Below are 14,192 nucleotides of genomic sequence, written 5' to 3'. Positions count from 1 at the left end.
GCTGTAGTAATACTTCATTTAAAAGTCAGTACACTCAGTTTAACAGTACTGCCTGTAGAAGCGCTTCAGGTGGCATCAGCAGGAGAACTGGCACTTAAGGTAATGACAGCTGATCTTCACTGTGCAGTAACGCACCTCGAAGCTGAGCTTGGCACTGCCCAGGTTGGTCTTGTGTTTCTGCCAGAAGGTGTCAGGTTTGATGAGCAGCGCTGTGTGGATGTTGGAGGAAAATGACTCCTGCAGCGTTCGCAGTACTGGCTTCACACTGTCCCACTTACTGCCGCGCATGTCCACCACCACGGTAAAGCCACGAGCACGCACATCCTCACTGACAGAAAGACACACAGATGCAAAAGCTGGTAATACGATCCAGGTACTATTTTTTCTACAAAGATTTGACCCATGTTAGTTAGTAGTAGTAGCTCCTCCAAGTCTTGGCTGGTTAAGACATTTCTTTAAAGATAGCTTAAGTCAAAGATGCTAAATACTATTTGAGGATATGACTTGATAACTGGAATTTCCTGAACAGGAATTTACACTGTTATTTTTTGGCATTTTACTGGATTTTTTCCTGATAGTGCATTAAAATTAAAAAAAAATACAAAATACAAAAGGTTTTACACAGTGCTTCAACAAACAATCAAAAAACAAAATACTCAAACAAAAAGAAAAGGAGAATAAACAAACGCCAGTGACGACTGAGGGAACATATGTAATAAACAGCACATCTGAAAGATGACAACCAGACAAGGGACATAAAAGACAATATCATTTTCAATGACAAAAACCAACTCTATAAAAGTTTTAAGCAAATTAAAGTCGTTGACTGTTTCTGTGAGGCCATTCTAGGTGGAGGGGTCCTGCAAAAGCACAATTTTAAAAGGACCCACCCGAGGCTATCAGGCCACAAGCTGGCTCATTTAGTCTCAGCGTTTCTGCTATAAGGCTCGGGGCTAGACATGCTTTAAAAGTGATGAGGAAAATCTTGAAATCAAATCTATAACATGTGGGAAGACAAAAGAGAGAAGCCAGGATCCGGGAGACGTGATGCCATCTGCTAATACATGCCAAGCTGCTGCATTTCAAACTAGAGAGGACAGAACTGCCACGGTCAAGCCTGTAACACTATAAAGGCTTGGATGTGTTTTTCCAGGTGTGGATTTAAAAGCCTTAGTTTAATTTTGAAAACAGGTCTTAATTCGACAACCGTGGGTCGGGTCAAACCGAGCTCGTAAATTTCTGGTATTTGTAAACATGGTTTCAAAGAAACTTTCATTTGAGCACTACAATTTGTAGGATTAAACAATAAGACTGAACTATCTGATTTTCAATTATTCAGCTAAAGAAAACTTTGTATCATCCAACAGTTTTAAACTACAGCTAGGCTTTTGCACAGTTCACCTGTGTGTTGTCTACATAGCAATGAAATTTAGCTGAATAGAAGCTTATAAATACAAAATAAAATAGCACCTAAAATGGAACCTTGTGTTACTCCACAGTAATTGTAACCTGTAGATGACCTTTAGTTGACTATGTTGACATAAAAGGGTTTTTCTATAAGACTGAAAGCAGCCAACACTTGCTTAAGCCCCTAAGAGCCTTTTGGCCTTCAAAACAGTGAAGGCAGTGAGTCATTACAGAAATCAATGTTTTTATGATCTATAATGGTAAAATTAACAATCCCAATTCACAAAACTGTGTCTATTCATAACATTTTGACAAAGTATATATACTACGTACCCCAGGCTAACTAATATCTAGGTAAGCTCTGCAAAACAGCTCTACCTGGGTATCGTGGACAGGTAAGTGACCAGCCGACTGAGGTCCTCCTGTTTTATTCGATCATGATTGGTCCTCGCAGGGAAGGTCAGGATTGGTCCACCTCGTTTGTCCCGTCCACCTGGAAAACACAGAGCAGTTACTCAAACTGAGTTACATGAAGACCAAGCTGGGATAAAACCTGCAGCAGTATTAGTGTTTTTCTATTTTCTTTGCTTGTTTGTTTTTACCCGATACGAAGGCCACTTTCTCTCTGAGCACCGTCAGGACATCGACTGCCCGGACACACTCGGCTTTACCAGAACCTGAAAGACAGATAGAGGAAATCTTGAGCTGCTGGCTTTTGTCTAGTCCAGCTAGAGATCTACCACCATAGGAACCCCAAATCAAAGGTGAAACACAAACACTCTTATCAACACTCTTATCAACGGCCTACTTTTTTTCTGATTGGCCAACATGTCTATTGTTGAAATATTTCTAATCACATTATTTTCAGCAGCTTTCTTCACTTCACCACCAACTTTCTATCAGTGGGGCATTGTGAAACTGGCATGAATACTGTGTCACCCACACTACCGACCACACTGGGATGCCGTCATGTAAAAATATTACTAAGAGTGGTCAAAAACTCCACACTGACTTATCGTTCCAGCTCAAGATATTTGAGTGGGACCAGTGTGGTGAAAAACACCTACAGGCTGAAAGTTAGGAAATAAAGGACAAGGAAACATCAAACTACTTCCTCTCATCTACCAAAATCAGGCTTCAGCACGAGGAGCTGACAGACATTTCAATTAAAAAGCTCCTGCAGCTCAGGGAGCATGTCTTTGTGTACTTGTATGCCTATATTTGTGAGGACTGTGCTGAATTTAAGACCCTGTGAGGACATTATCTCTAAAAAACCCCCCACAAAGGTCTGTTTTCAGGGGTTGAGATGTGCTTTTAACATTTGATCAGGTTTAGGTTTGTCATGGTGTAGGAGCCTGAAAACACATTTTGTCATTGGCGGTCCCCACAAAGCTAGGAGTACAAACACAAGTGTGTGTTGCAGACGGCCTCCCATGTGCGTCAGATCATCCTCCACAGCGGGGAGAAAGCTAATCCAACACACACACACACACACACACACACACACACACACACACACACACACACACACACACACACACACACACACACAATGAAGGCATTAAACGTCTCACATTAGCAGCTCAACGAGCAGCAATAACCCTCAGAGAGAAAACCTAAAAACAGGAAGGAGAAGAGAAACACTTCTGCAACTTAAGCTCCCTGCTTGCAGCACCCTATTTCTCCTTCTCCATCCGTGTCTGTCAGACTGACCCAGACTGACTTATTAACTAATCAGCTTCAGACCCCTGATAATCCATCAAGGGTTTTAGTCAGGCCACACCCATGTGTGATAATAACCCAAATAACCTACACATAAATTCACTGTGATAAGAATATTTACTTCAAACAGAAAGTAGAAAAGCCCCAAAAGACTATGGGAATGACTGAAGACTAAATGTGATTTAAACCATAGGCTGTTACAAAAATAAACCATCCAAATTATGGAGTTCATTTTCAATATTTTCTGCAAAAAAATCAACCAACAACAATAACAGAAGTCAAACTGTGTTCTACCTTCAGATGACTAATGAGCTGCACTGTTTTGCATCCGGTCCCCATGTGGAAAAATACCCTGATTTGGTCAATGAATCTGTAAGCAGGCCTCTTCATTTTAGCTTTCACCAACAGCTATTTTTTACCAAAGGAAGGACAAACATCAACAGCACTGTACCTCCTTTCTCTTCCTTTATGGTTAGAACTCCCTAATCTTCACCTAACGGTGCAGGGTACCTGTAGTATATCTGCTGATTTCCATGTTTGCATCCATGAGCCCTACATGGCCTGTGTAGGTTTTTGGTCATCCAGGTCATGGAAGTCTTATGCTCTTGAGTTGACAGCAACTAGACATATTTTTTGATTCTTGATTCAGAGGGCTTCTTCAGTTCGAAAGGCTCACGGCGAGTCCTAGGTATTTAAGCTCTAGTGGGATTAGAAAAGTCCCTAATTACCTATATACTTTGCTTCACAACTTTGCTCATATATTTATTAAACAACTAAGCTAAAGACAGGGTGGGTGAACGGTTATTAGGACCACCTCCAGGGTCACAACTCCACTACTGTTCTACTGGTTTTTTTTTCTTTTCAATTCTTTTTTTTTTTTTATTACTTTGTACTTGAATGTGTGGTGAGGCATAGGGCTGCTTTACTGGGTCCAGCGCTGATTTAATTTTTGTGATGTTAATTAACTGCTTATCAGTTAATTATACCTGGGATTCCTCACCAGCTGTTAGAGCTGAAAAAAACAAAAACAAAACACTTGGATGAGAAATGAAATATTTTGATGAATCTAAAAACAAGTTACAGTTTCCTTCAGTTCAAGTACTTAAAGTCTTGCTTTATCATTAAACAATCCCTTTAAGACTCTTTTTATATGTGAATAACCATGAAGAAAAACATCTTGGAAAATATAAAATTTCCCAGTGCTTAGACCCTGCAGGAGTAATTTGTAGACTTGCAGTGAATTACTGAAGACTTTACTAACTGTCTTTTGGAAATGGGAAGATGCATGTTTAATGACAATTGGGTTTAGAATAACTGTTTCTCTTGGTGATTAAACTCAGCCTTGCTGCTGAGCTACACTGTTTTAATCCTTTTCCCATGTGGCAAAATACCCAGACTTCTTCTGTTCCATAAGTCGAGTCTTATAATAGAAAGTCAAAAGAACTTGATTGTTTTCTCCATATTTGAAAGAATGCTAGGTTCTGCTTGGGTCTGAGTAACTGTAAATTTTATAATTAGATGCTGAGTGGGAGGGTCCATGTGGACGCCCACATGCCTGCCAGTTTTTGTGACTGTACAAACTCATCTGCAGAGACTTTGAATTACTATGCACCGACTATGCTTGTGCCCCAGGCAGCAGACTTCAAAAGAAATATAACAGGAGTGACTACTCAACTGTGGCATCTCCAGCTGTCCGTGTTCTCGACAGAGTATAATAAGGGCTAGCTTCTCACCTTCAGTCAGGAGCCCTTGGTGCCACATTGTACCTCTGCAGTGTAACTGTTCAACGTGCAAGGTTACCAAAGCAAACTAGAATAGTTAACACAAACCATCATCTTTACTTACATCTCTACAAGAAAATGGTCTGCACTTCATGATCCGGCAAAAACGAAGAACCTAAACAAGCAACATGCTAAAACAAAGCTGCCTGGTGTCCAGGCTAACAATCAGTCTTTCAAGTAGGTGTTTGCTCTCATCTGAGAGTTTGAATGGATTGGACCGGACATCAAAGGCTATAATGCGCTATGAAGACAACTTTCCACTGTTCTTTGGTCAAAGTAGCTAAAGGTCATTTGCTCAAGAAAGAAACTTGAGATTGAGATCAGGGGTATAGTTGCAGCTCAGTAAAAGCAAGCGGTGGTGAGCCATCTTCACTGAATCAATCAATAGTATTAATATTTTAAGGAAACCCCACCTATTGAATAATAAAATAAGATATAAAAGTCCATTTAAACATTAATTGACTATATCCACTGTATCCTACAGAGGGCAGTGGTGGGCTTGAGACTGTCTCAGCTGATGTTGGGCACAAAAGACTTCAGCCTTCAATAGATCTGCAGCAATTACGCTTGGTTAATGATTACTGGAACCAGCTAATGGACAGAAAATCAATCAGCATCTAGTTTAACATTCTGATAAGTAGTTTTTCAAAGATTTCATAGTTTGTGCTTCCCATACAGGAGAACTGGCCACTGTTCCTCAGCTGACATGATAGCAAATTACTTTTGAGTGTTAAACTCAGAAAGCAGATATTTGTTGATGTGATTTTGAGCTCTGTGAGAATCTCTGTATGGTTAATCAATCAGTCGATTAGTAAATTAATCTGCGCTGAAAATCATGGTTAGTTGCAGTGGTGGGCTTCAAGCTGTGGATCAAATACATTTGGGAATCAGTGTCCAATGTTTAAATTAAAATGCAAAATCATTCAATTTGAATTTAGTTGCATCCCATTAAAAAAACCTAAACTCCAGTTCCTGCTCTGATTTCTTTAGCCTGAGATGAGCTTCCCAATGTGCTGCAACTGATGGGTTTTTTTCTGTGATAAATCATCAATAAGAACACTGAGAGCAGGCAGTTCTTTATCGCTACCGAGTTAAACTCCACACTCCTGCTCTTCACTTGCTGCTGTTTGTCGTGAATTAGCCGAATTTGAAAAAAAAGATGATGAATGTGTTGGAGTGGGTGGACCTGTTGTTAATATATGGCAGCTCTGAGAGCAGAAGCTAACAGCCTGCAGACGCTAATGAGTCGCTGGTGGGTGTTTGAGGTCTGTTCGAGTGTAAATACAACTGAACCTGGCACGTTCCGCCACATCTGATTGATCCTCGATCGGTTGTCAATCAAGGTGACACCATCGAGATTTGGAGGAGGGATTTCCACTCTGATAAAGCTGTCTGACACCAATAAAACACTCACTCTCTGAGTCAGTCACAAGCTGAAAATAGCGGCTGTGCAGAGCACATGAAAAGCCTTCAGAGGAACTTGCTGTCAGTCTGTCAGGACTCATCACACTGATTACACAACAAAAACTAATGAATATATTTCCCCGCAGTGTCCTCTGAATCTCTAAAATGTCAGCCTCGTGGATTTGAAGACATCGCAGTCCGAGGCCAAAAATACAACATTACTTTCTTTTTCTGAGTGACCTTGGTGCCATTTCTCTGCTTGTAAAAACAGCCTCGAGACATCCAGTTTTTATGTTGCCCAAAATGAACTACACTGACATATAGCCTGATCTGAGAAAGAGCTACAAACAGTGTTACTCACAGCCGTTCCATCGTGAATGCAGCTTCATTCACAGAAAAATCACACAAACTGCTTTACAGTTTAACCATCAGCTGCTCCACAATAAAAGTCTGCCAAATACTTCACAATAAAAGTCTGTCAGCTTCTTCACAATAAAAGTCTGTAAGATGCTTTACAAAAAAATCTGTCAGCTGTTTCACAATCAAAATTAATCAAGTACTTTAAAGTAAGTCTTTCCGCTGCTTCACAATAAAAATCTGTCAAATACTTCACAATAAAAGTCTCCCAGCTGTTTCACAATAAAAGTCTGTAAGATGCTTTACTATAAAAATGTGTCAAATACTTCACAATAAAAGTCTGTCAGCTGCTTCCCAATGAAATGCCATCAATACTTCACATTAAAAGTCTGTATACTGCTTCATGCTCCTATGTGAAATAATGAAATTCTTTTAGCCTCAGTGTTTCTACTTTCCATTAGTTGCATTGTGTAACTTGCTGTTACTGACAGTGCTGTCAGTGGTTTTGCTAAAATATCTTCTTCCATAATGTTCACAGCAGCTGATTACTGTACATTTAAACCTACACTTGTTCTACTCAAACACCATTTAGCTGATTTCTTGTTACTGTAAGCTATTTGACTTCTGCAAGTTATTATTATTCCTACTTTGTCTTACAGCTATAACCTTCCTGGAACACGACACAGCCCCACGTTGGTTGCTTGCCAGTTAAAATGTGATAATGTGTGACTGAACACAGCGTAAAAGCATAAAATCAACTGATAGAGAGCCCTGAGATCATTAAAGATCATCTGGATTGTTTGTATGTAACTGAAAGCAGAGATGCTGTAATTCATAATGACGCTGATGAGATGCAGTTTTCCTTCATGGTCAATTGCCTGATAACAGTCTAGCAGAAAAGATAAGTACATCACATCCATTTAGCAGCGCTTTTGTCCAAAACATGAAGAGGCTGCTGGGACTGAGCAACCAACCCTGTGAACGATGGCCAACCTGCTCTAAACCACTGAGCTACAGCTGTGGCAAATATTTAAATTACCACAGGGAGCTTGCCAAACAGACACCACAGGTCCCTTTGGGGACCCGTGGGGCTGTGTCCCACTTTTCCCTGCTGGTAATCCAGCTTTTCCTATATCCATATGTTAGGTTTGTAGTCATTTTAACCCATGGCTGGGTTATTTTATTTTTTTTATTTATCCAACACTTTATTTTTAGGTTTTTAATATGCAACGGAAGAAATCAGAAGAAATTTCTAATTCTGCTTTCTGTCAGAAATGTTTCCCATAACCCTCAAAATTCAGGTCAGTTTGCCTGCTGAGCACATGTCCTGAACCATATCTGACTGGTGCTGCTCTTTACATCTTCACATAGATTTTCTTGCTACTATCAGCAAAACATTAGCAAGGTTGTCGAGCTATATCCTTGTAAAGCCTCCTCAGTGTTCCTTATATTCTGTACATCCCAGCATATTTAATTGGAACAACAAAGCCTTTAATGCCTTTTGACATTTGTGTGGTTCTAAAAACACAGTCTGGTTTGTCTCATGGATGGTCTGCTTGGTTAATGCATGCCTCTGTGCAACAGCCACTTTTTGCAGTTCTGTTTTATTTTCTTCTGGTTTCTAGTTTTATTGGTTGTGTTTATTATCATTAGCTGCCATTAGAAATTATTATATGTTTTATTCCTTTGAGGCACTGATTTCAGGAATTCTACTTCTTCCTAGATTCCTTGCTGGCCTAATTTTGCTCTTTTGAAGAGATTTCGTGAAGAAACAAGTTTCACTCTTGTAGCTGAACAATATTTGGCTCTTACTATGCTATGTTTGATTCACCAAAATGAATCCCAACCACTACTGAAGGGCAGCAGTGAAATTTGTGAAGCTAATAAGGCTGTTTGGTCCACTAGCCTTAGGCTTTATTATGCTTATTCATAGTCATATCATACCACAGTTTGTGAACTGTAGACTAAGGTCGCATTTCACTATATTAAATAATCTTCGGATTGGTTTTTCAACTATCTCTTCAATCTTTCGGTAAGTAAACGTTTAGAAAATATTTTTTTCAAGTTCACTGTAATGTCCTGTTTTCTCAGACCAACAGTCTGAGATTCAATAAAGGAAAGCTGCAAGTATATCCGAGAAGCTTTTATTAATTTTTTTTTAAGTGTCATTATGCACCTCCTAATTACCTCTGCCAAGGTCATGAAAATAGTTGTATGTTCAAATATGAGAAGCTGATTAACTGATCATCAAAAAAAGCTTCTGATTACTTTCATTATTCAGTACACATTCTGAAATTACCTCCGCCAAGGTTAAGTCCTCTGAAGAATTAAACAAAATCTACGGCGCCAGCTCACAGAAATGTTTGTGGAGACGTAAAGCGTGCTAAATTTTGGCGTATAAGCCTCAGTCAGACAGCCATGTGTAGCCTTTATCCACTAGTACCTACTCAGAAAAATAGAGACCAGTCGATAAACACAGAGTTTATTCCATCACTGGTGGGCAAGTGGTTGTTGGTTTACGGTACCTCTCAAAAGGTATACGGTGCTACACTAAAAACACTGATTGTGATTGATTTGGTCGCTAATAGATTGAGATGGTGGCCTACAATTTGCATGGAAAACACTGACTTGTCTGCAAAAACTCACCATTTACTCTCTGAGTGCTTTTAAAACTGTACAAAGTGAAGTACAAATCGTATCTTCAAAGTAAAAGTCTTACTGTCGCAACCAACATGTTTCAAAAAGGTGAACATTCTCAATCACAGTCAAACATTTCACAGCTTCAGTGCTTCTTGGCAAGTAGTTGGCAAGTGTTTGCAAACAAGATGGTGTTCAATGACAAACAATGGGCAACTGCAGTAATCTTAGAGCACCTAAAACAATCACAAAAAGGTTTTTGATGCACCACCATATACCGCTTTGCAACCAACCAATTGCCAGCAACCACCAACTAGTTCTCTAATGACCAGTGTTTATTGGGTCTTTAGCCGATCTCTAGGATTAAAGCTGGAGGTGTGTTTAGACAAGTAACTTCTGAATCATCTATCCATTTTCGTCATGGGGTATGCTGAATTCCTTAGATCAAGGTGAGTTCAAAGAAAAAGTTCAAACTTTTCCTGAGGCCACAATTTTTTTTTCCAGCTGGCACTAAATTTGGCACAGATGATCTTCAGACCAATCCTGACAGAAGTTATCAGATGGATTTGGGATCTCAAAAGCACCAGTCAATCACAGACAATCAAAGGGTCATATCACAGCAAGACATTACACTATCGTAACCAGCTTTAACTGGTGGACCATTTTTAGGAAGCACAACCAATTCACCAATTATACCCCCCAAAACCCTAAAAGATGACACTAGAGAACTTAATGTCTGGTTTCACTATAAATGAATCTGTTAACTCTGGTTTTATTTCATTATTTAGCCCATAAAGCAACAAGAAACCAAACCAGTTGCAGAGAAAAGCAGTAAATCTTTCAAAATGACAATAAGTCTTCCGGGCTTCATTTGCCTTAATATCACTTTTTCATTATATTAAGAAAAATTAAGACTAATATGTGCTGTATTAAACCCATCCACCTACTATACATAGTTCAGATGGACACCGTGCTGTAGTGCAGATTTGTGGTACTTGTACTTCAAGTATTTCCTTTTCATGTTAACTCGTCCCTCTACTGCAGCTTTATTTAGATCAAGCACATTTTCATCCTCTGTAGTACGAGGATTCGCTGCTTCTCCTTTTTCCCTTTTTGCTTTTTCTCAGCCACTTCACACAGCCGAAGAGGAAATCATCAGCGGATTGATCAGCGGGGAAAATAATTAGCTGCAGTCCTGATCATTAAAATAAATAAGAAACAATCACACGTTCATCTCAGAAAAGCTTCAGGAAAGACAGAAAATCCATTACATTTGCTAAGTGATGGATCATTTTTTGTGTCATTTTTAATTAAACATTTTCAGGCAGCAGCTTCTTAAATGTGGATGTTGAACATTCTCCAATTTCTGTGATATTATGTCAAATTTGGGTTTTTTTTGTTTTTAACAGCTTATCCAGCTTAAGGAGATGGAAGTTGGAGGGGTGAAAGGTGACCCAACAGTCATAATAACTGTTATGACTGCTGGGTGATAACACCCTCTGTTTTACTGTATGTCCAGATATATACACTAAAATAGTTGATTATTCCCAGATTCCCAGATGGGCTGGTAGTAGTTACCACTGGTTGGAGCCTCTCAAATATGTCCTTCGATGTTTTCTGTCTGCAGGTTTATATAAAAATTTACAGCCTGATTGCACAGCAGCCAAAAGCACAAACATGGTCCAGATGTCCTGTTCGGGGACTCCATTTAGCTGCTTTGCTGAGCTGGGCTGCCTGGGTCGCCATCTACCTGTCAGTCAAAGAGGCCACACCCCTCACAATGCAAACTTTAAGCCTCTACAGCAGCTGCAACCATGTGTATTTCTGTTGTACAGGTAGATATTTTAACATGGGAGTCTATGAGGACTGACTCACTGCTGGAGCCTGCCTCCAGTGGACATTTGGGGAACTGCAGTTTTTGGTGCTCTATCTGCATTTGCCTGGAAAGACGATTGTTTGACGATTGTTTGAGCAAACTTTGTAAAAAAAAAAAAAAAAAAGAAAAGAAAGAAAGAAAAAAAGAGACAGAGAGAGATCAAAACGAGCTGGAGGAGCAGCTTGCCTCCAACATATAGACCTCAGTGTGTTCGTGGGGTCGGTTGGGGGGGCTGGAGGTTTCGGGGGCTCCTGCACAGCTCCTGCTGCCTCCACCTCTAGATACAGTGTTTCAGTGTTAGAATATAAAATACACACACACTACATTACATCACACACATGTTCAATAAGCAAGGAGGCCTTCCCATAATCCTCCTTGGTGGGACCCCCTACACACACACATCTGAGCGACAGGACAGAGAGATGCTGACACACACACACATTCATGGTATGTAGCATATAGGGCACACACACACTGAGTCAATGGGCGGATGTGGAGGCATCATGGCGACAGCAGCTCTCTCTCTCACACACACTCACTCACACACACACACACACACACACACACACACCCTACCTGCCGTCGCCAGGCCGTCCGGGCCCGCTTCTCCTCCTCCATCCACCGGATTCATCCTCCCTCCTCCTCCTCGCGCTGCTCCGCCGCCCTCCTCCTCCTCGCGCTCTCTCCTCCGTTATGTACCGTCGCTCGCTCCGCTCCTCGCGCCTCCTCCCTGCCTACCCGTCCATCCCTGCTGCTTTACATCAGATCGGGTCGGTGCAGGCTCGGTCGGATGTGTTCCCCTCCTCCCGGTACCGATCACTGCTGCATCCTCCCCGGCTCAGCCTCGACTGTCCTCCTCCTCCTCTTCCTCCTCCTCTTGCTGCTGCTGCTGTTCTTACGTTACCGTGATCCCGCGCGGCATCGCATCACATCACGTCACCGTTACTGCCTCCGTTACCGTTACTGCCCCCGGTATCCCCCCCTCAGTCTCTCTCTCTCTCTCCTCCTGTCGGTCCAGGCGGACGGACGTTCTGTGTCGGTGTGTGTCTCAGCACGCAGGCGCACCGGAGAGATGGAGGGGGGCGCTATGCACGAGGGCTGCAGCATCTGCTGCACCGCTCCCCACCCCCTGCTCACCCCCCGTTACTATAAAGTTAAGGCTGCCGTCGGTACTACGAGCGCGGCTCCCGTTAACGTGACGGAGGCTGACGCCATCGGCTTACTCAGCCTCCACTTTATTATATTATATTAAATTATATTAATTATAATATATTTATTATATTATCCTCTTATTTAACATATTTATTTTAAACTCTATTATATTTAGAGTATTTCATATCATTTTTAACATTATTTTAAATATATAATAATTTTAGCACACATTTTTATTTTTTAATTATATTAATTTTTTGTATTTTCACTTTATAATATGTCGTATTAGATTAATTGTTTTTTCTTGTTTATATTTTCTAGATACTTTTTATTATTGCAGATTATTTTAGATTTAGGTTAAAATTTTTATATCATAATTAAAAAATATATATTGTTTTGTGTGTATTACTTTTTAAATTACGTTATGTTTACATTAAATTAATCGTATAACTTTTATCGCATTTTTTAATTATATTAGAATTTAATTTCAAAACATATATTATATGCTAATATCAATTTATTATTGTAGGCATATTTAATATTTTCTAGATTTTTCTAGATTATGTATTATTCTCATATTATAGACGTTTTCCATCATATACTTTCTTATATATTATTTTATATTATATTAACATATATTTTTTATCCATCCATATTCTTATTTATAAATTCAGGGTCCAGGGGAGACTGAAGCCGTTCCCAGCAGCCATAGAACTGGTATATACCCTGGAGAGAACCCACAGTGGGACAACACTCCACACAGACAAAACACAGTCGGTCCTGGACTCAAACCCAAAACTTTCTTGATGTGGGCCAACAATGCTAAACACTGTACTGCTCTGCTGTTTTCATTCTTTAGATTATATTCTTGTCATACTGAATGCTGTTAGCAATGAAATCCCTTTATTAATGTGCAAATAATACATCGTTAAATCATAAATGAATTAACATAAGCAATTATAATAATGATAATAACACACTTGTGAGATGTTCTCCAACAAATCAGAAAGTTAAAGATTTATTTCACATGACTCAGAAAACGCAAAGAAGTCACACACAGCTGCAAACGTCTGAAGGGAAAAGATAGCAAACCTCCTCAGAAATGAAGAGAAAATAAAGTGCAAAGAAATGTACAATAATATGTTTGAAGTGAAGCTGAGCAGCAGAGGAACCTACACAGCTGAATGAATAAAGCTGCAGCGCCACCTGCAGGAGAGAGAAGCAAACAGCAGACTGACCTCAAACTGCGGGATTAAAACCAAACAGGATAAAAGAGCTGTGATTAACAGCAACAGGGTTTCACCTTTAAATCAGTTTAGTTTCACATTTTTAATCTCCTTTTACTCGGAAAATAAATTGTTATTCTATTCATTAAGCTGCACAAGTACTTTCTTATTTTAATATCTGACCATCTTTGTGAAATTTTTAGAATATATTTCATGCACTTCTAATATTTTTCTACTCATTTAATAATTTTAATAAAAAAAAAATTTAAACAGCATTAAATATACATAAGTTATAATGAATTAAATAACAATAGACTTTCTAAAAATAAAGTTGTTTTAAACCTTATTACTAGACTCATTAATTCTTATACAGTTAATTTTTTTCTTTCAATTTGTTGATATCTTTTAATATGGAATTTTTTGTATTTTTAACTGTGCTTTATTTTTTCCACAATATTATAATTATATATCTTATATTATAATATAATTTTTTTTTTAATTTTTCACATATATTAAAATACTAATAATTATATATCTTGAAAGTATAGCAGAAGTTTTTGATGATTACTTGATTTTTACAACACATAAATTGTGTTAAAATATTTCACTAATTTCACCAAATGCCACTTG

General features: G+C 39.2%; 1 protein-coding gene across 4 annotated transcripts in view; it reads right to left on the bottom strand.

The window, feature by feature from the left end:
• LOC308393285 (kalirin-like) overlaps positions 1-12,218 on the bottom strand; it is a 59,295-nt gene extending 47,077 nt beyond the window's left edge. For all 4 annotated transcript variants that reach the window (XM_080876936.1, XM_080876937.1, XM_080876938.1 and 1 more), the window contains exons 1-4: positions 11,761-12,218; positions 2,010-2,084; positions 1,786-1,900; positions 136-328 (exon numbers count right to left, since the gene is read on the bottom strand). In XM_080876936.1, coding sequence (XP_080733062.1) covers positions 136-328; positions 1,786-1,900; positions 2,010-2,084; positions 11,761-11,815 — 438 coding nt within the window. In that variant the 5' untranslated portion in view covers positions 11,816-12,218. The remainder of the gene's footprint in view (positions 1-135; positions 329-1,785; positions 1,901-2,009; positions 2,085-11,760) is intronic.
• Positions 12,219-14,192: the final 1,974 nt, after the last annotated feature.

The sequence above is a fragment of the Rhamphochromis sp. 'chilingali' genome, assembly GCF_963969265.1.
Source record: "Rhamphochromis sp. 'chilingali' genome assembly, chromosome: 3".
NCBI classification, from domain to species: Eukaryota; Metazoa; Chordata; class Actinopteri; order Cichliformes; family Cichlidae; genus Rhamphochromis; species Rhamphochromis sp. 'chilingali'.
This window is presented reverse-complemented; position numbering and strand designations above follow the sequence as displayed.